The following is a 22,958-nucleotide window of genomic DNA, read 5'->3' on the forward strand; positions in this document are numbered from 1 at the left end:
TCTTCTCCCAGACCTTCTATGGTTAATATTATGACATAAGATACGATATTCCACTTTCCTCTAATAAAATCTGTAAATCTGAGATATTTTAAAGTGGCTGCCAAAACTTCGCCATCAGTATTATTATGAGGCCACATCACACCACTAAGTTCTTCTTCTTTTTTCATGTCTTTTACTTTTGGGGAAACTTTTCTTTATAAAATCAGTGGTGCAGTGTGTTCCATTTCTGCTGTTGAAAGGCAGATTGCTGTCTCCTGTGACCTCTCTATTGGTGTTCGGCTTACAAGACATCAGGCCAAACTTTCTTTAGCAGGCCTGAAATCTCTAATGTGGCAAAATAAGACTAATGGAAAGAGTAAAGCAGTCAGCCTGTATGAAAAGAGTTGCGGCTTCAATTTCTTGTAATGTTTGATACTGATTTTAGACACCAGAGGTCAGGCAGTGCTGCTGATCAGCTTAGGAAATGGGAACAGCTCTTGCAAAAAATGGGAAATGAGCTTTCCTTTCCTTTCAATGTCGTCATATTTATGGATTTTGTCTAGCTTTCCTCTCCCCCTCCCCGTCCCCCCCCTTCCCCTCTCGCCCATTAGCCTACAGGAAAAAACAAAAGAAACTGCTCTTCTTGAAATTCCTGCTAGCATAAAAATAAGCCAAGCATAAATGCTCAATTTTTAAGAACTCATTGTGGTTTTGTTCCCCACCTTTTCCACTTTACAGTTTCTAATAAGCTGATTGTCCTTTTCACCTTTTACAAAATCATTAAAAATTAAAGTAGTTCTTCAAATTCTTGCTGTGTTCAAAGTACAGTTTCGAAAGCTATTCCACAGTGTAGCGATAGGGGGTTGACAAATTCCCCCTCTGTGCCTGCACTGCAAAAACAATATTAGACAACTGCAGTTGCAACAATGAATTTGCTCCCCTTACATGCCCGACCCATGATCCAGCACTTTGGGCAGCAGCAGCTCCTCTGACCTTGGACAGAACTGACCAACAGAGGACACAGTCCCCAGAGCCCCCTCCCAGGGAAGAGCCTCTTGCAATTGGAGATTTGGCCTGGCCTGGCTGCTTTTTCCTGAGTGTTTGGCAGAGGTTGCTTCTGAGGTTTCTGTGATGCGGGAGGATGCAAGTTGCTCTCTCGTATCAGTTTCTTTTGAGAAAATTCACTCTTATGCACGAAAGGCTGTTTGTATATCTCAGAAGACTCTGCTCAGTGCAGTAGTGCTGTCCTTGTAGCTCTCCTCTGCCAGAGAGGTTGGTGTCCAAAGTAAGGAGTAAGTTACAGCAAGGGACTAGCTGCAGGGGGGAAGGAAGAATAACATTAAACCGCTATGCCAGCCGCATTGTGAGACCCCACGTCAATCCAGAGAGGTTTTCCTCCTCTCCTTTCTCTCTCTGGAAACAAAGGTACCTGGCAGTTGGTGTGAGAGAGATAGATGTACAGATACCATCTGACAAAGATTTACTTTTTTTTTTTTTTTTTTTTTTTTCCTAATGAATAAGCATAAATCCAATCAAGTGCACGTTCAGTAGTCTTTGGAGCGGAGCTGTGCTTGAGCTTGTTCAGCTAGTGATGATGGTTATGCAGTTCATCACCTTGGAGCTACAATGGAAAATTGCCTTTTATGATCCCTTAATGCATTTTTTTTCTGTTGTCAGAGGTGTCAAATTTTATCTTTTTGACTAACACCAAAAAAAAAAAAAAAAAAAAAGGTACAGAATAATTAATGTTCCCCTTGTGAAACTGGCAGGATTTGGTAGAAATGGTGTGACTAATGAGGCCAGTTCTGTGTGAATGAAGGGTGGACAGCACAAGTGAATGTATTTTGGCTAGCATAGGTCTACATTATAGGTGAGATATCTACGTGAACTAAGGCACTACCGGGAGCAGTCAGGAGTTCCTTTTGTTTTGTTTTGTTTTTCTCATTAGTGTGACAGCCAATAAGACAGTGCAGAATAGTGCAAAATTGAAAACCTGTTACAGAGCAGAGTTCAGTTTTCTGATATATTGTTGATATTGTTCTTAAATGAACCACGCTCTATGCATTTGCCTCCCTGCTGCTCAGAACTGTGAAGAAAAATAGTGATAATCTCTCTGCTTATGAAAAGGGGAATGAGAAAGTTCCTGGAGCTCCTCCTCATTATCCAGCATATCTAAATGCTGTTTCCCAGACTAACCGTATCAGTATAATTGCCTTCTCTGAGTTAGTATCTCACTTGCGGTGTCATGAATACAAAGTGTTCTCCTCCACATGAAAGCAGCATGCTGTTTCCGTGTCTTTCAAAGCCTCGCTAGCTAGAGAATGAGGCCATCTTTGCTCTTAAATTTGCTAAATATACTCCCTGGAAGGTTGCAAAATTGTCTAGAAGCCGACTTTGGCTTCCCTGTGCTCAGCCCTGGTTGTCCTCTGGCTTCTTACTATTATTTTACCCCTGGTGAGAGTGGGAAAAAAGAAACTATGGCATTGCACACATTTATTTTGTCTTTTCTGGGATGTGCAGGAATCAGTGTCCTAAATAAAGTACCATGGAGAATTCCATAAGACAGCCTAGGTCTCCTGATACTGCTGTTCCACAACGACTGAAGCTAGCAAGGCTATGGGATGCAATTACAATGAGAGAAAATACCTTAAGTTAGCATAACAAGGCTGGAGTCTTTCCTCTCCAAGATAAGGCAGGCACAGCATTGCCCCACCACAACTTCTTCAGACACTCAAGAAACCCATGTTTAATAACAAATTTTTCAGTTAATACTGAGCTAACTCATAATAATCTTGTTTAGGTCCAAGGGATGAGTCTGAACAATGACTTTACCCTCTGGACAGAGGACAGTAGTGGTTTGTATGGCATCAGATGACATTCTGCAGAATTCTTGCTAAGGAAAAGTAAACAATTCCCCACACACAGTCATTTCCACATGCACAACACAGCAAACAAAGACAATGCAGCAAAAAGAGGAATTGTAATGAACATTCAGTGTAATTCTGACATCACTGCTAAACCTGTTGCCTAATTCTAATTCTTGTGGCAGAGGGGTCCTTGGATTAGAAAATCTTCAGAAATTTGACCATAGGACTTCCCAACTTTCTTTCTAGCTCCTCTTGCTCCTGGTCTGTGTACCAGACAGAAATACAGCAGGCTAACGACAAATAATGTTTTCCACATGTGTCCATGTGGAAAATGCTAGATAAATTCTGAATTAATCATTCAACGATTGACAGGCATGACCAATTACCATCAAAATCTGTCCCTATAGATCACACCTTAATTTAACAATAAATTACTTTAACCTCATACATTTATTTGCAGTGATTTCCAGGAAACATTACTAACCACAAAGGAATCCTCCAGTGAGTTAAGTAATTACCCTTGAGAGCTAGCTTTCACTCTTCAGCAGTGGGAACAAATGGCATTTTTAATGAGCCAGGTACAAATAACAAGTTGAATGCTGTCAAGCATCAGTATTTACCCCCCATTGGATAGAATTGCTAACTGAATTAACACCTTTGCAGCAAGGGGCTGGGTTTGCATGCAATTATAATCACGACATTCGCATTTGATGCCTTATTAGCTTTCTCAATACACTATACATAGAAAATGCAAATTCAGAAATGTCGCACTGAATACTGAGTATCTGTCAGTTTTCTTATATCTTCCAGAAGTACCTGTACAAATATAAAATTGAAGTTCTCCTTATATGGTTTTTCCAACCTGAAGTAACTAGCCACAAAGCTAAGGAAATTTAGACTCCAGGTTTTTTGGCTTATCTGTATAGGCGAAGTTTTGTACCAGCATAATATCTACTTGTTTAAATGCAGTACAACTAAGATTAGAGATCCATCTATAAAGATCAGCTTGCTGGACAAGGGGTTTTCCCTCTGTGTTACACAATAACTTCTTCTGTGGAAGTTAATAAAGCTGATCAAGCGCTGGAACTGTCATTCTACTGGAAATTCTAACATTTGGTTGTTTTGCTTGAAAATAGACCAAAAAAATCATCATTAACCAGAAGTTCTGCAGAGAAAAGAATCCGTCAAAATGTTTCATTTCGTCTTTAATACTACATGTAGTGATTTCCAATACAATTTATCTATTTCAATAATTTACCATTAATATTCTCCACATGCAGTATTGCAAATATATTCCAAATTATTTATTTTTATGGTTTTAAAAATATTTTTAAATATTTTCCTGTTAACAATGCTTTGTTGTTTTGTTTTGTTTTGTTTTGTTTTTTTCCAGGAAGCTTTAAAACAATTTATTCTAATGTTAAATGTAGTAATTTCTATTTTATTTAAGGATAAGCTTATGTGTAGTGTGTTATTCTAGCAAGTGTGAAGTTTTCCACATTAGTATAACAGCACTTCCAAAGTTGGAGAACATTGGACGGTGTAAGGTGTGTTTGGAAAATAACACATGCTCATGAAATTAAAGCAAGCATGCAAAAAATATTGTTAAGATTATGTCCAAGATTTTAACATTTCCTGACTGAAGTTTTTCCACGTGGTTTTAGAAAGGAGGTTTGGTTTTGGTGGAGGGTTTTTTTCGTTTTAGTTCATTTATTTGTTCATTTGTTTTTCTCTGTGACCATTTTCAGTGTTTTATATAGATAGCTGCTGTAATTAGAAAGATAGATATATTTTTACAGACCGCAGTGCCAGATAGAGGTCTGAGCTGTTGAGGGCAAGGCTGAGGATAAGGACAGTGTCTACCCACACATCACACTACCAGCTAGATCTGGGTCACATCGCTACAGCTCATTTGCTCTCCATTAAATTCATAGCTCTACTGTGTATGTCCATTAAACTGTTCACATGTGTGTTATTTACGCAGTGAATAATAATTTGTCATTATTTATGTGTTTAAAATTGGCAATTTATAATAATACGTTTTTTGGCAATTTCACTGGCATGGGTAGCATGGAGGCTACTTCTTAACACAAGGTGTCCGGCTCTGTCCACAGAGACATGGTCACCAAAGCAACATGCTCTCCTTTTCCTTTTTATTCATCCGTTACACTAGGATGACCCAGTGCCTGCCTTGAACTGCTCTAACACATCTTGGGTTTCCAGTTCCAGGTCCCCCCGCTGGTGTTAAAGCAGCTGCAGCTTCAGCCTCCACTGTCTTCGTCTCCTGGCTCCCTCCCCTCAAGCTGAATGGAATCATTCGGAAATACACCGTCTTCTGCTCACACCCCTACCCCACAGTAAGTCCCACAGGGCAATCACAGATGGGCAGCACTGGCTTTTGGGGCTGAAACAGTGTGTTTGCAGATACTCAGTGCTTGGTGTTGTCCCTGCTGCTTCTTTTCTTGCTATTTGTTCACCCTAAGGCAGGGTGAAGGAGGATTCTGGGGCTGCAGGGGTGACTGAAGGTTAGTTTTATTTTTTTCCCAGCTACCAAACCTTTGCACTGCTTAAGACCTGTTGCACAGTGCCAACTTATAAATCATTCCAAAACTCATAATCGAAATTCAGTCTCTATTAAGGTGTTTTTGTGAGGTTTTGTCTTTATTTTATTTGTTTGTTTTGTGGTTTGGGTGGTTTTTGTGTGTGTTTAGTTGGGGTTTTTTTTTGTTTTTGTTTTTGTTTTAATGTACTCAGTTACCTTTTACAGGACTAGTTGCAAGAGCCCTGTTGTAGCTGGAGGCATGTTGCTTATATCCCCATACTTAGATGTGTTTTCATCTAAGTTCTTGCCTTTTTGGTTTGAGTATTCATGTGTGAAGGAACGTAATGACTTATGAACAAACCTATCTGCTTGTGAATAAGCTTATTTATGCCTGAAGCATTTGCCCACTCTAGGACCACATGCTATTACCTGCTGAGAAAATGACAAGAAAAAAATTGAATTGAATATCCATTATCTTTCTCCCTGTCTTTAAATACAAGAGAAAATTGCTCTTTGTAAATACCCATGCATATTTATTTCAACATACATTGCAAAAGGTACTTATTTAGTTTTTATTCATGATTTTGATCTAGTTTTTAAGCAGGACTTCCCATCAAAGATAGCATTGCAAGCTGCAAAATCCGACCTTCATTTAATAGATAAGGAAAATATTGTTCCAGAAGTAGGAGGAGTTTGACAGGGAAATTTCCAAAAGTGCCTCAGGCTTGTTTTCAAAGCTGGTTGAGAGAGAGGAAGGCCAGAGGGTAGGTCTGAATGGGAACCTGCTGGCAGACACAGCATCACCCAGCCCACTCTTCCTGCAAGTGACCTAATTTTGTAGGTACTCAAGGGGAGACAGGGCAAAACAGGCATTTCCGTTGATGGCTATGCTTAAACTGATGCATCCTACTACAAAGAGGGTTTATTAGTCACATCCAAAGCTAAGGGTTGGTTTGCTTGTTTTATATTTTGGGACTATTAACACCTAACTCCATTACTTTAATAATTTTAGCCATGCAAACCAAACTATCTTGAGCCTACCATTTAAATATAAACTGCACAGAGATTTTTCCATCATGGTTTGTATATTTCTGTGGCACACAGTGGGTCAAAGAGGTCAGAGTTTACAGCTCTGGACCTTGATGTTTGGGTTCTGGTCCGAGTGGGGACCAAGTGCTTCTCTAGGGGGTTGGAGAGGACACCAGGTGGTGCTGCTAGCTCTTGCATTACTTACCATGCACCAAGCTGCAATGTTTCTTCCTGAGGCTTTGCTAGCAATAATTTTTTGTATGCTTACATCACCAGTAAAATAAACACTCTTGGCTATTTTTTTTTCCTCTAATATGCAGTTCTCTAATATACAAAAATATTTTATAAGCCTGTTCATTATGTGGTTACCTTTTGCAGTACCTCATTGATGGACAATGACAACAGTACTTACTTATTTTGTTGGTCTTAGACTCTACTGAATTTTACTGCTATATTATTGAGGTGTTCATTATGGCATGATGTGAGGGTATCACCATACACATTAGCCTAAGGTAGAGGCACTTGGAAGCATTCACGTTTTCTGTTAATTGTTAACACATATGTGTGTAGTTATCCTGTTGCTGCCTGTGTGCATGAAAGGGTATATGCACATGTGTACATACAGCTATATATGTGCACATACACATATGTGTGTATATCTATATACACAATATGTATCTGTGAGGACAGTCCCCGTACCACTTCTTGCTATAGTGTTTTGCAGATCAGCATGAGTTGTGACTTACAGAGTGAATCTTCTTTATCAGTCCTTTGCGGTGAGTGAGGTGGTAATTACACTCAGTGGTCAGTTTCCAGAAGCCAACTTCGACATCTCTAAATAAGTGCAAGACCTCAGGACACTTCTAATATGGGATGAACTCCCCAAACTTTATTTCTAACAGAGTTATTTGTTATCTTTCATCCTTAAAAGGACTGTGAATTAAAAAGTTATTTTACTCAGAGCCAGCTTTGCAACGAGAAAAGTCTGCTGCAGAGGTGCTTGAATGATAGCGCCTCTGTGCAGACACGGTCTATATAGCCTAAGGAAGTTCTTGTGTGGTTCACTGTTGACAGAGACAAATAGTTGATAGAGGAAGTGGTCCTAAATTAAAGCAAGGAGGGGAATAAATAGATGACCTGTGTCTTTGTGATCTGTCACTTTAAGTAGCAAGTGCTGTAGTTGGAGGTATAGAGCTATAAAAATTTTCTGAACAGACTTTTCCCAGTCAAAGCCTTCGTTGGAGAAGAACTTTGCTAAAAGTCTGATATTTAAGCAGAAAGGTGAATTCAGTCTTTAAGCATCAGTGAGGAGAAAGAGAAAAGGACAGCAGTAAATGTAGACTTATGGGAAGGCTATATTATTTGCAGATTATATTTTACAAGCAGGAAGTATATGTTGAGAACCAGTAAATACAGTAAATTTTAGACACTTAGGCTAACAGGACAGTCCTTTATAAAAGATCACTGCTTTGATGTTTAAGTCACCAACAGGAAAACAAATTAACTCTGTTGGTTCTATTGTGCATATTTTTACTACAAAGTACAACCCCCATATGACCCTGACATATTACAAGATAAGATTTGCTACTTCTTGCAAAGTTCATTTTGCTTTGCAGGACAGAAGCTGTTAAAACTTCTTCTACCCCTATACAGAAGAATGCAGACATTTCCTTTTAAATATTTTGAGTTCCACAGACAGTATTTGCCTGGGATATTTCAAATCATAAATATGATTAATATGCAAAAAGTAGAAATTATTCTCCACTGCAATCTATTCTCTAGCTAAGATAAAGGACAAGCAAGCATCCAACGTCACACTGCTTTATTGTTGTACCTATGTTATGGTATAGGCATTATTAAGCAGAAATTTCTCTGTTTTTTACTCTGCAAATATAGTAAAAATACAGAAATTTTTTAATGGGTCCTTCATTCTTCAAATATAGGAACCAAAACATACCAGAATTTAAGTTAAAATAAGTATCATCTATGATACTAACTCACAGCCCACATTCCCACAGTTCTTAACTCCACTTCCTCCCACATCCATGTCCAATTCGTTGTAGGAGTTGGCTTCTCAAAACCACCTGTAATGGTCCCATGTTGGACAGCTTCCTTCTAGGTGTGCTCATCCCCCAGCATACTGGCAGGATGCTCATCACACTTATTCTGCCCAGGCCTCAGGGAAGCAACAGGTGGTGCATTCACTGCAGTGCAGGCTGCCATCACATCCTGTTAGTGCAGGTTTTCCCAGTGATGCCACAGACATTGCACATGGTTTGGATCCCAGCAAATACACTAGGGTGGTTCAGCTCCTCTTGAGGGGTTGTGGAAGGAACTGCCTTAGGTGGCTGCTCCAGCATCTGCTGCCTTGGGTTGTATATGTGTATTGCCAGTGCTTTTAAAAGGGCAACAGAAAATGAGATTTAGGTTGTTTCTGGGGGGGGAAAAAAAACAAACCAAAACAAAACCCACCATGAACGACCTCTTGTTGCATTCAGAACAGTACACTACATAAGGAGGAAGAAATGAGATTAGATTAAATAAAATGTAGATATCAGAAAGTGTCCAGAAAAGGTCATTGTGAGGCAAAGTGACACAAAGCATGCAATGGCTAGCCAGCCTGGGAAACTGTAATCTCAGAACAGGTAAAGAGCAACACAGAAAGAAGCACAGTGTGTGCTGAAGGCAGGAGAATGAAGGTTAAAAAGAATTTCCTGGTGCAGGAAGGGCTGAGAAAACATTAAAACTGACAGAGAAAGCAGAGAAAGGTTAAGAGCTGAAGAAATACAGAACTAACTATGTAATTTGGGTGTCAACAAACAGTATGACATCACTTAATCAGACATAAAAGTGTTAAAATCGGTTTTGCCTTGTTGATTAGAAAAGTGTAGTCATTATTGTTGTTGTTGCTGTTGGGGTTTTGTTGATGGTGATCCATTGGTCAGTCATTCGCTGATAGGATCAAACATTATAAACAAGCTTATCCTGCTGTTTCCAACAAAGCAGGTCATTAAATTTTGCATCAGTCTTCTGCTTTCTCCATGGGATGCCTGGAGATTAATGGAAAGGAGTCATGAAAGTAGAATGGCACTATAAAAGGAAAATAACTGGAGACCGCTCTCCTCAGTGATTTTCCTTTTCAGGACATTGTCAGTTTGTTCCTGTCTTCATTCCACTCACATTAAGATGTGAAAAAAAACAACCTCGCTATCACTGTCTGATTGCCTGACAGTGAAAGCTAAAAGCAGAATTTATTTGGGCAACTGTGCACAAAAAGTTTTCTGATGTTAAAGACAGACAGTACTGCCAATGGCCTAAAATATCATAGGAGCTTTATTGGAGACTTTCTCCTGTCTAACTTAGGAAATGACTTGGTGACAATCTAATGTGTTTCTTTTTCTCAGACAGTTGCTCATTAGCTCTACCAGTGTTTGGTTTCAGTTTTTGTATATATATTTTGGGCAAGTGGATTTCCATTTTTAAATTTCCATAGAATAACAGAATTTAGGTTGGAAGGTTCCTCTGAAGGTTATCTGGTCCCACCCATTTCTCAAAGCAAGTTTAATTACATCAGGTTGCTCGGGGACATGTGTAGTGAAGTCTTGCACACTTCCATGCATGGAGATTCCACAGTCCCTTTGGACCTCAGTTCCAATATTTGACCATGGCCTCACAGTATTTTTTTTTCTCCCAGTTGATCAGAATTTTTCCACCCTGCAGCTGCAAGTAGAGCTTCGCTCCGTCTTCTCTGTATCTTCTGATGAAGTATATGGAGATGACATATATCTGCTGAACTTTCTCTCAAGGTTGACAGACAGCTGTCTCAGCCTGTCCTTGTTGGTATCCACTGTGCTCCAGCCTTCTGACCATCCCCTGACAGCCCTGCCCTGTGCTTGCTCCAGTATGTCTGGGTTTTTTTGTACTAGGGGCCCAAGACTGGACTGAGTACTTAGACACAGTCTCACAAGTGCAGAGTAGAGAAGAAGGATCATGTCCCTGGACTTGCTGGCTACATTCTTGTGAATGCAGAGTTGCTAGTCCCAGACCTACTTTTCTTCAGAGCTGTATCTTGGATTGTTTGCCATCAGGCTGTACTAGCATGGGGGGCTATTCTGTCCCAGATGTAGGACTTTATATTTCCTCTTTCTGAACTCCATGAGACCCTGGTCACTCCATTTCTCCAACCTGTCTAGGTCCCCCTGAACAATAGCCCTGCTCTCCAGCAGATAAACTATTACCTCCCCAGTTTCAGGCCATTCACAAACTTGCTTACAGTGCACTCCTGTTCCATCCCTCAGATCAGCAATAAAGTCATTAAACAGTATTGTCCCAGAAAATTCCCAAGGGACACTACTAATTATTGGCTTGCAGCTGAACTTTGCAGAACTGGTCACAAGTCCGAGCCTAGCAGTACAGACAAGTTTCCATCCATTTTATTGTTCACTTATTCAGCCTCTATTTCACCAGTCTGATGATAACAGGACTGTAGAAGACTGGGTCAAAAGCTTTGCCAAAGCCGAGGAATACAACAACCACTGATCTATCCTTGTCCACAGTGCCAGTCACTTTGTCATTGAAAGCAACCATGTTGGTGAAGCATGATTGGCCTATGATGAATTCACATCAACTGTTCCTTCCTCTCCTTCTTGGGTTTAAAAATGACATCTAGCAGGATTTGCTCAATACCCATCTAACAGTGTTGAGATTAGGTTGGCCAGCCTGTAGTTATCTGGATCCTCCTTCCTGCTGTTCTTGAAGGTGAGCGTGGTATTTGTCTTTTTCCAGTGATCAGAAGCCCCTTTGATTGCCATCACCTTTAAAATACAGCAAACAGCAGCCTCACAATGTCAGCAGACACTTCCTTCAATACCCTCAGGTGCATCCCATCTGGTATCATGAGATTTTGTATGTATAATTAAGTGATTCTTAAGTGCCCCCTAGTTCGATCTCCCTCTACTGTGAGTACAGATTCACTCCCAAATACTCTTCAAGAAGGTTCAGAGACCTGGAGACCCGAGGGCAAATCTTACCAGTGAAAACTGAGGTAAAAAAGTAATTGAGTACTTTAGCTCCTTCCAAATTCCTTTTCACTAAGTACCCTGCCTCATTGAGCAATGGGCCCAAATTCCCCTTAGCCTTCCTTTTGCTGCTGATCTACTCAAATAAACCTTCTTTGTTTTTGTCCTCAAAAAAAAAAAAAAAGAAAAAAAGAAAAAAAAAAGTGTTTGAGTTCAGTCGGGATCTACATGTTCATCCATACTGGCCTTCTGCCATGCTTGTTCAACTTTCCATACACAGAAATGGACCATTCTTGTGCTCTGAGGAGCCTGTCCTTGAAGATTAGCCAGCTGTTCTGAGCCCCTTTGCCCTTCAAGACTGATTCCCATGGGATCATTCCTCATAGGATCTTGAACTTTAGTCTTATGGTCACAACAGCCAAAACTGTCATAGGCTTTCACATCTTCAACCACTTTTTCCTTGTTCATGGACAACAAGTTCAAAGATCATTTCTACTAGTCAGTTCAATCATCACCTACATCAAGCAATGGTCGTCACTAGTCTCCAGAAATAACCTATGTTGCTTTCTTCCAGTCTAATTGTCCTTCCAGCAGTTGTCTGTGTGGTAAGAGTCACCCATGAGTATCAAGATATGTGCTTGTGAAGCTTTCTTCAGCTGCTTGACAACAGCTTCTTCTACCTTCTCCTCTTGATCACAAGATCTGTAGCAGACACCTCGTACTGTGAATATTGATCTGTCCTCTGATCCTTAACCACAAGCTCTCTACTGGTTTGTCACCTACTCTGGGGTCAGCAGCCCATGAAATAAAGAAAATCCTTTACACAAAGTGCAAGGCTTCCTTCACACCTTCCTGCAAGTATTTCTTGAAGAGACTGCATCCCTCCACTGCAGAACAACAGTCACAAGTGCTATCCTACCATGTCACTATTATCCCAATGAGGCTGTAGCTCTGCAACTACATAGACACTTCCATGTGTCTATGATACATGCATTGGTTTACTGGCGTTTGAGATGGATCCTAAATTGTGCTGCTCTTAAAGGGCAAAAGTGAGATCCTCTTTTATAATGTTGTCTCCTGGACACACTTTTTTACACCTTTGTGCCCTTGTTTCTCTATTATGGTAGCTCTCCACAACAACAGCTGATTTAAAGCCCTCATTAGAGATTAGCAAGCCTCCTTGCAGAGATGCTCTTGCTACACTTTGCCAGATATATCCCATCCCTGCTCAGTAGCTCTCAACCCTCACAGTGCTACAGTCATAGGATACAAAGCTCTGACTGCAAGACCAGACCTGCAACATCAATTGACTCTCTTCTGCTTAAGCCTTCTCCCTCATCAGAAGGCCTGAGGAGACATCACCTGGGCCCCCTGTTCTTCACTCTCATCTCTCAAAGTCTGTTATGACTCTTGATATGGTTCACATTGACACCGACACTGTTGGTGCCCACATGGAAAAGCAGCAAGGGAAAATAGTCCAAGGGCTGATAAGCCTTGGCAATATATCCACACATCTCAGATCTTAAAACCTGTCAAACCAAACACTCCCAAGATATTAGGTCAGGTTGGCAGATCGGTGCCTCCATCCACTGCAGGACAGAGTCTCCTATAACAATCACATGCCTTTATCCTTTTGTGCAGACACTCAGATGGCCATGATTAATCCTCTGATGGGTCTTATTCACCCTTGGTAGTGTCCAGGGAATTATACAGACTCTGAATTTGCAGATCTGCAAGTGGAGCAGGAGTCTTTTTCATGTTGTCAGAAGTCACAACTTCCAGCCTTCTAATATCCTGACCACGACCTTCCACTACCTGTTTGAGCATGTTCTCCTGCTATCCTTCCTTCCTTGTGTTGTGTGACTCCAGTTCTCATCACCATATGCAGTTATGAGCTGAGTTGCTGGGCCCCTCTGCATACTCGCTCTGATCACCGATGTTGCAATGGCTTTACTAGTCAGCAGTGCTCTGGCTTCCCCCGATCTCAACAGGTCCCCTCTTCCAAAACTATGATGCCACTCAAGCTTTCCCTACCCATCAGTTAGCTCTGTGTGTGCTGTTATTAATACACACTACTGTTGCCAACACCACCTCTCCAGGGGCACCCCAAAAGTCAATTATAGGTGGACGACAAGTTCCAAAAGAGACTTTATTCTAGCTGGAAAAGTGTAGCAAATAAACTGACTAGAAATGGGGTTTATACAATTATTTAGCACTCCAACAACATAAAATACAGGTTCGGATATCAGTTGAGGAGATTATCGGGGTATGACAACATAAGAATAATGAGGCTCCACAACATGCACACATACGCTCACAAGAAACAAAACCAGATGCCTCTCACTCCATGTTACCCACAAGAAATAATCACTCGCCTGGGTTAGGCGAGGGCTCACACTTGCCTGGGTTAGGCAGGGACTCATTCAATGATACATCCAGTAAATAACCACAGGAGAAGGTGAGGTGCTCTCAGTCCCAGCAAGTCTCCTTAGACATTCGCCCAGTCTAAGGGGAGGGCTCCAGTTCACAGACCAACTGCTCCAAGAAAACCACTGAAAGGGGTCTTTGACTGGGACCCCATTTTATAGCCTGGTCAGATTTGGCTGTGGGCATTACAACATAGTCCAGAAGCTTCTCAGCTTCTCTGGGTACCTCCTTTGTTAAGGACCCTGTCAACTGACTGATCTTTTAAGTATACTTATTTTTTCTGTAATAAAAACACTCTTAAGACTTCTAGATCTGTTGCATTTTTTAGCTTTTGGTTTAAATGCGCTAACAGGAAAAACAAAAAATACATGGTTTAACCTGCTGTCAAATTAAACAAGCATATGATGATGGCACAAGACACTGTTCCCAGGTACATTCTGTATACTCAGTCCTGTGGTAGGAGAACCAGTAGCAGCAGCAGTAGTGACTAGTCTATTTTTCTGTTTCTCGCATCTCTATGCACCTTTTTCTGTCAATCTGTAGAGCACCATGGTGAGGGAAAAACTATATTCAGACTCCCCAGTCGGAATGCATTACAGTGTTTGGGTTTTTTCTGTTCAGTGGAAAAAGTGGTGTAAACCAGACTTTTCCTCCAGGCTTCCTTCTTTTTCATAAATTCATAGTCGGCAGCCTGCCAACTCTGGTCACATAGTTTTTATAAGGTCCCAGTGGAACACATTTAGGACAAATACCATGGTTTCTTATGAAGTCCTATATGTTTGAGATACATTTCCCAGCACAAAACCATGCAGAATCTTCCAAAAAACACCTGAAGGATACTCTTTGTAATGTCTTACTGATATCCTATCAAAAGTAAAGTATACACAGGATACTCTGGGAGTTGCCCCGTGAAAGAAGAAAGTCTTCTCTTCCCTATCTCTTTAATTTATAGACTCAAGGGGAGATTCGAATCACCTGACATTAGACATCTTGAAGAGAGAGATCTATGCTGATTCTGGGGTCACCAAGGCTTTTCTTTCATTAAAGAAAATAAGCCAAATGTCTAGGAGAAGCTGGATAAATCTTCTTCCAAAAACTTCCCTTCTCTTTGTTTACTCCATACATGATTATTATAAACCAGGTGATAAGCATGTTAAACTAGATTATGTGAAAGCATATATAACTATCTTAGACTAGATCTTTAAAGAGCAAGGATTAGCTGACATGATTTCCCAGCACTCAGGTATTTTCCACACCATTCTTTCAGGCAGATGCAGGACTTGTCTTGATTTCGTATGGGATGTGCCCAAAACTCTCAATGTGAGGCAGCCTTGCATGGTACTTTCTGACCCCTGGTTCCTCTCCCATTTTAAAGACTTGAATAAAAGGTGTGGAAAATAAAGCAAAAGCAATTATAAGCCAGACGCCATTTGTTGTTACACATTGTAGAGGCTTTAGTGATTAGAGAGATGCTAAAAGTCTCTTTAAATGAAGAGAGAGGTAACTGAAAAAAAGTTGGCCAAGTAGATTAAGTTACTATTGAGTGGAAGTTTATTTAGAGTCAGCAGAATCTGTAAGGTTGAATTTAAACTATATGTTCATTGATTTTTGTACTACAAGCAGTGTTTATCACTGTGTCTATACAGTACTTTTTACAGCATGAGGATATTTATATTTATTAATTCTTGTTCTTTATATAGCACAGAACTAATGTATAATTATGGGGTTATTAAAAAAAATATTTTGAATAGTATTTAAAATACATCTTTTTCTAATATATCACATGTACTGTTTACAGCTTTTTCATAGTTATTTCACAGCTTTGTTACCACCTCCCAAACACAGCACATTCATTCTTTTAATTACTTTGTCAACTTTACATTTTTTGCCTATCTTATTTTTGTCATAGAGCAGATCTCAGGAGAGATGTGACAGAGTAGAAATTAATTCTGATGATGTGCTGGCTTGTACAATTTTTAAAAGATCTCCTCACAAAGCCCTACTGAAACAAATTTGATATTGATTTTTTCATAAAACTGTGGTTTTGTCTCACTACCTAGTCTCACATCCAGGTACAACAATATAGTCTAACAATAAGTCCTTGGTGTCAGTTGCAGTGTATTTCTGCACATTTGAATTCATCCCATTCCCTTCTGTATCACATAAAGGACAGAGCACTTGGGACCAGATGATGTGGTACAATTTGTGCATTGATTGAAATGCTTTGGACAAAACTGGTGATTTCTTGGAGCCAACAAATGAGGCAGAAGGACTCCTGGCAGCCCAGGGGGTGGTCTCCTGACCTTCCTGTGGGTACTAGTCTGTGACATGACATGATGCTTCCCTGATCATGAGCCTGAGGAGGCTGATGGACTCTCTGTGAGCTACTGCAAAGGGAAGAGCAGGTGTACCTCAGTGGCTCCCAAGCAACAGATTTCTTGACTGCATGGTATACCTGGAACTGCAGGCAGCAGGCTGTCTTCCAGGCATAACTCCCAGAAATGGGTTTGAAAGTTTTTCCTGCAGATGGGAAAACAATGAGCTGCCTCTGCTGTTTCCAACAAAACTTCCATCTTGCATTTTCTAACATTTCAGTTCTGCATTTAAGAAAAAAGAAAAAAAAAAGAAAGATAACATTTTGTATGGAAGTTGCATTCTGGTTTGTGCACAGGTTCTGTTTACAACAGTTTTCTTCAATAATGCTGAGCAAAAAATAGATGTCATGTTTCCAAACATGAGCCAAAACAGCAAGACCTGAACAGAAGCCATCATACGACCAAAGTGTCATCCAGAGCCATACTGAAAACTGGTCCAGGGCTGGTGGTTGTTTGCAGCCCCAACAGTGTGTTCATCTCTGAAAGAAAGCAATGCAAAACCCAGGAGTCCTGGAGAGAACAACTAGTCCATGACCTCAGTCACAGTTTCACATCTTTAGAGAGTTCACTGAGAAGGCACATCAGTGGTCTGTCTACTCTGTTCAGGGATGCAGAACTGGAAGTTCCTTATTTATAAATACAATAAAGTATTGATTTCCTATTAATCCAATTTGCTTCTGGTTAGAAAGAACTTGTCATAGCCTCCATTACTGGATAACTTGTCACACCAAGAGACTCTAAAATGTCATTTCCAGGAGCAATGAAGGCCTGACATAGAGCGTGGTAAACAATTCTGTTATGGTGTTGTGAGAAAAGATGGAAATCTCTCTGTTTTTACCTTTGAGAACTAAAAACTTACTTTAGTTACTAATGAGACTCAGTGGTCATTGTAGGCCTCATCTGATTAGTGCTGATTAAACAAGGGCCAAGGAGAAGCACCTGGCCCCGAGAGTATGTGACATTGACTGACATCTGCCTACACTGCTTGGCATTAGCCCCTCTAAACCAGATTTGTTTTGAAGAGAGCTATGTGGCGTAGTACAAAACTGAGACAAAGATCAAGTTAAAAAGCAGTGTGGATCATCAGGGTGTAGTGCTCAACACATTCCCTGGCTCCCTCCCATTTAGCAACGGAGATAAGCCCAGAGGATAGAATGCATGTTTATTGAGAGAAACCTAGCTAGAAAAACATGGTTTCACTGAGACAACTCAGATTAGATATAAAATTCATTGCCCTTCTGTGAATGGCTATGAAATCAGTGGTTTGTTGTTGTGGACAGGAGAGAGCAGCATAGGTATCTCCCCCGAGTCCACTTTTGTTTGGTGGTTCCATTAGTGACCTCGATAATGAAATAGCAACAGTGCCTATTAGATTTGTGGAGATATAAGGCTGGGAGGGATTGCAAATACACTGGAGACAGAACTAGAATCCAGACAGATCTTGATGAATCGGGAAACTGGTCTGGAAAAAAATAAAATGTAATATGGGTAAGTGCAAGAAAACGGATACTGTGAACAATCAGCTACAAAAGTACTGGGTAGAGAGCAATTGTCTAAATTCTTTAGAAGAGGATATTGTGCATCCCAAGATGAACATTAGCTGCCTTTATAATCTTGTTATGAAAAGCCAAATGCTACACCCTGGCATTGTTGAACACAGGTTTGGAAACTGTATTCAAGAAGGCTATGGACCAACATTGGAGAGTCCAAATGATAACAGAAGATATTATTAGAGAAACTCTTAAAGAAAATGTGATATCTGGGCAATGTTTAACACATTAGGCTTATTAAATTGTAAAAGGTTAGGGTACTGGTGGGGAAAGGAACGATAAAACTTCATGTAGGTTGAAGACTGGTGCAAAGACAAAGGTAATAATCTATTCTCCTTCTTCCTAATAGAATGCAAAAGGCAGCATGGACTTCAACTGCAGCAGGAAACTCAAGTTATATTTCAAGAAAGCTTAGTCATAATAAGAGTAGTTAAGCAACGGAGTATGTCTTGCAGTGTAGGGAGTTGCAAAATCTCCATTTATTTTAAGTCTTCAAAATCAGTTTGGAAAATATCTTACTGAAATTGTGCTGATATATTTGAACCTAGTTTAAAGAGAAAGGATAGACTTGTGTGAACTATCAAGGTCTTTCCAGCCCAGTTTTTAGATGATGATACAGCCATATTTTATAACTAAATTCATAGTGAATACATGCATGCCACTCTAGGTAGTATATACAAGTATTTTTAATTTTCAAAATGAGGCAGGCAATGTACAGGTATGTGACTTGCATACACTCTTACTTTACAACACAGACCACAAACTTGGGGTGTTTCTCACCTTTCACTCTTCGTACTTCAGTATTCATACGGCTTGTGCAGTTCATCTCCAAGTTTTCTTGCAACTTGCAAAGAATGAGGAGATACAGATCTTTAGTGCACCTATTTTACATCAGAAGTTGTGTAGATGCAGTGTCAGGCAAGGTGCAGACTTGCTTTGGCTGAATAATCTTCCAGTGTACAGTAAATGTTACCTGTTACTTTACTTCCCTTGCTTGGGAAATTCCCTGATTGCTTGGAAAACTATTACAAACATATTTTTCTTCTAAAGCACCCTTTAGAAATTTTCCCAGGCTCAGCTGAAAAACACAACAAACAAAACAAAAAAATAGCCAGAGGCTTCAGAGTTTCTGCACATTGCCTATCTAATTGCTTTCTAAAGGAGTCAGAAATGCCAGGAGATGGCATACTATTTCAAAGCATACAATGTACACAATAGAGTTGAAGTTGCATCAGAGATGCTCCCTGCAGTGGCTGTTCCTCAGCATCTCCTGCTGTTGCCTGGTTGGAAAAGCAGATTGAGTGCAACCTGATACAGAACTTCGATTTCTTTTTATTCTTCATGGCCTTTGCTGTCGTTTTAGAATCCCAGGCCTGTATGTGCTTCCTAAGCAGTGTGCTAGGGACAGAAGAAATATCAACCCATCATCTTTGAACCAAACAAAAAAAAGCTGTTCGAAATAAAATCCCTTAAGCATGCCTATTACTTCTTTTGGGATAAAAAAGAAATATGTGTTTCATAATGGCACATGAGAAGACCAATATGCATCAAGCTGACATTCCTTTAAAGTATTTCTTATTTCAATTGTTTAATCTTCTCTTTGCTGACAAAGCTCCCTTTTTTCTTTTTGTGTAATGAAAGTCTCTGGCATGTTAGTCTAATTGAAATGACAGGCAAAAGTTGAAAGTAAAATCAATTCTTTGTCACTGGAGCATCTCCAAGTATTTAGAAGCAAATGTTAGCTGAGGGAACAGGAGGTGTATGTTAACCAGCTAGAAACCAAAACTGCTTGTGATAGCAGTTTGTTCTAAGAAAATAAGAATCATTAATTTAGTGAAGATAAATTTACCAGATTCAATTAATAAATTAATTCCATAAATAATTGAATTTATGCTTGGAATAGCTACAGTTGCAAATGTGTGAATGATGCTGGTTCTCTGTGGGTGAAAGAAAGGAAGTGAAGACAAGGCATTTTAAAAGACATTACAGAAAAGTCTTTAACTTTGGTCCCTCAGAACAGGAGCTTGTAATGCCAGTGCTGTAGCTCCAAGGCTGAGGTTTCCTTTTCTGCTTAGCTGCTCACCTTATCGCAAACATAAAATCTCAAACCAGATTTCCCTGAGCTGTGTTTAGCAATTGTATACAGAATATGTCTGTCTGACTGTCTCAGTCTCTGTCACTGAAGAGGAGAGCAGAGCAGCGAGGCATTTCATACAGGAGATCTGCAATATTAGGAGTATCTTCCAAAGGCAGCCATATATCCCTTTCATAAACCATGAAAGTAATGGAAAAAACAGTCAAAATTTAATTCGACTGTTGCTTACTGGAATGAAAGTTTAGCAATAAGGAAGCCTCTAACGCTTAGATTTTCCTAAATGCTGTAACCATGTTCCGTGTTCATAGGTGGTTTAGAGGTAGCTTGTGCTAGATAGCTGCATAAATTAGTGGAGCCTAAGTGCCAGAGACAGCCTAACCTGTTTGACTTTCAAATTACCCCTAGGAAATGCTGCTTCATGAATATAAAAATTCAGCTTCCTGCACCATGATCAATATCTTAATTTTTGTGTATGACTTCACAAAGATTCAGCCTGTCAAGCCATGGGCATTTGTCCAATAATCTTGTGCAAATGCCAGGACAGATGATTCTCAAAACCTGCTGTAATATTTCACATAATAATATGTGTCTGCCTGCACTGACCTCTTCATATCAGAAGTGGAAACCCAGGCAAACACTTGCTAAATGGGAGAAACCAACTTGACATTTTGACAGAAACAGTGAGATTGCCTAGAAAGTATGGCGAGGTCCCTATTCAGGCTTGTGTTGAGCCTAGCCAAGTGTTAGCTGGAGCAAACCAGTCTCCGCAGGCAAGTTAACCTCCGTGGAGGAAACAGGATGTATTCTTGTAGAAGCAAATAGAGGCACACATTTGTATAAAAGCCAGGGAGTTAAGTGTTTCAGTTAACAAGCATATTATCTTGATGGAGTGGTTTTCATCTTACTTAAATTGTGTCTTCAACACAGACAAATACGCATGAGCTAGTTATATGGACACTTTTATAGCTGGTGAGGATAAATAGGTATGTCAAGAGCACGATTCATCCCACTGCAATGTCTGTGTCTCAAAAAGGCTGGAAGAACCTTGCCTTAGAAGTTACCTTCTTTTTGCATGGTCTCTGAGGGAGTCAAGGTGACTAGCTTAGATACAGATGTCTTCACTCTGTACTTCAAAAGTGAGATGATTGAGATGAAATGAGATGAGATGAGATGAGATGAGATGAGATGAGATGATTAACTCCTTCTTTCTCCAGCTATAGGAGATGTCAGCACAAGAACCAAGAGATGCAGTGACCCATTCACTAGCTGAAACTGGCTACCAGTTCACACTGGGGAGGTTTTTAATGATATTACAGAAACATCCCTTATTTATTTGGAATTCACTTTGAAGGACTACATATTCCAGTGCTTTCAGGTCAACCTACCTTTTGAAATGATAATCAGATTAAATTGGCTTTCACCACCAGCAAATATTTGTATATCAAAGAGATTCCTTGTGCACCTTCCGTCAGTCTGAATCAAGTTTAGATTACACTGATGCATTATTTTTAATGCTGATTCCTAGTAAAACCTTCTTTTCTATGTCATTAACATTCTAATTATTTTTAGCCTAATGTTAGCTAGCCATCACCATGCTCAGTATTGCATGGGGAAGTGAGTCTTTATTATTCAACATAATGGTTCATTACTCCTCTATTTTTACATAAAAGAACCACAAAGCCCATGTCAGAAATGAAACTGGCTACAATGAACATTGTGATACTACTCAGGGCTCATGAGTTTTCCCATCTCCTTCACCAAGGAGTCAAGCTTCCCCTGAAGGATATGCTGAGGTACACAAAGCCCATGTCCTCTGGAAGAATCTCTATATTCCTCTACACCTTTCCTCACACAGGTCACTTCAAGCAGACTGCAGAATGTCTTGCCAATTAACAAGTATTGCTTAGTAGCTTGTGGGCTTCATTGCAACCCACAACCAAGGCACTTGAGTGACAGTGTAAGAGTAGCATGAACTGGCATTTCTTCCAGCGATGATCCTTCCCTGCTAATGCAGCTAAATAGCTGTGATGACCTTCTGCTGGGAATCTTTGAACAGAAGTAATTTTGTGATTAACCATAGACTGAGGGGAAATTTGAAAAGTCTGTTACTGAATACAGTTTTATTTATTGATTCACTGCATTATTGAAGAAATAACCCACCAATCCCACAGATAAGAAACATCAGCATGAGGTTTCTAAGTGACTTAACACGTACCTCGAGTAGTAAACTCCAGTTTTCACAGTAGATGCAGGACTGGATCCTCTGTTGGGAAAGCTTCTCGTAAAACAAAATCAGCTTGTCAGAACTATTGCTGGTAAAAATTTGTCAAATATGTTCCCTTAAATTGCTTATCCAACCCTGTGAAAATAAACAGACACACAAGAGCCCTAACCTGAATAAAAACAATTTAAAAAAAATATATAGGCCCAAATTCACTTGAATGTAAATTGATTGCAACAGGTTATTGTGTTTACTCTGTTTCTTGCCATCTGCCATCTGTTTGGAGAAACTGGTACTCAAAGTACTCTGAAGTAAAAGGCTTTGTAGCACTCAGCTTAGCAGTCTTTCTCCAAATACTGTTTATTTTAGTCTGGAAACATTTGTCTCTCCCACCACAGGTAATCAGCGAGTTTGAAGCCTCTCCCGACTCATTTTCCTACAGAATTCCCAACTTGAGCCGGAATCGCCAGTACAGTGTCTGGGTGGTGGCAGTGACTGCTGCGGGAAGAGGCAACAGTAGTGAGATTATCACTGTGGAGCCACTAGCTAAAGGTACAGTGACAGTACTTTTTCAAGCAATCCAGAACTTTGCAATGCTAATTACTGTTATAATTGGCACATGGCTTCCTCATGCCTCGTTGCTTACTGAGAGTGGGATTTGTCAGGAGTAACTTCAGTTATCTGCAAAAGTTAGGTGACAACTCTCAGCTAATTACCTAAGCTTTTGCTGTAGTCAGCAGAGAGAGAATGATGTGCTCCTCTAGAGGGTAATTCATCCCACCTACCTTAGAAGAAAATAAATTGCTTTTTGGAATGATTTTTATCTTCTTTTGTTGGGTACAGAGGATTTGCAGA

At 40.0% G+C, this 22,958-nt stretch overlaps 1 protein-coding gene across 1 annotated transcript in view; it reads left to right on the forward strand.

Annotated features, from left to right (window-relative positions):
- DSCAM (DS cell adhesion molecule) overlaps positions 1 to 22,958 on the forward strand; it is a gene marked incomplete at both ends in the record, with an annotated part of 466,714 nt that overhangs the window by 385,206 nt on the left and 58,550 nt on the right. Inside the window, 2 exons of the mRNA XM_080345399.1 lie at positions 5,070 to 5,203; positions 22,502 to 22,655. Of these exons, the coding sequence (XP_080201525.1) occupies positions 5,070 to 5,203; positions 22,502 to 22,655 (288 nt within the window). The remainder of the gene's footprint in view (positions 1 to 5,069; positions 5,204 to 22,501; positions 22,656 to 22,958) is intronic.

The sequence above is a fragment of the Nesoenas mayeri genome (genome assembly GCF_963082525.1).
Source record: "Nesoenas mayeri genome assembly, chromosome: 1".
Classification (NCBI taxonomy): Eukaryota; Metazoa; Chordata; class Aves; order Columbiformes; family Columbidae; genus Nesoenas; species Nesoenas mayeri.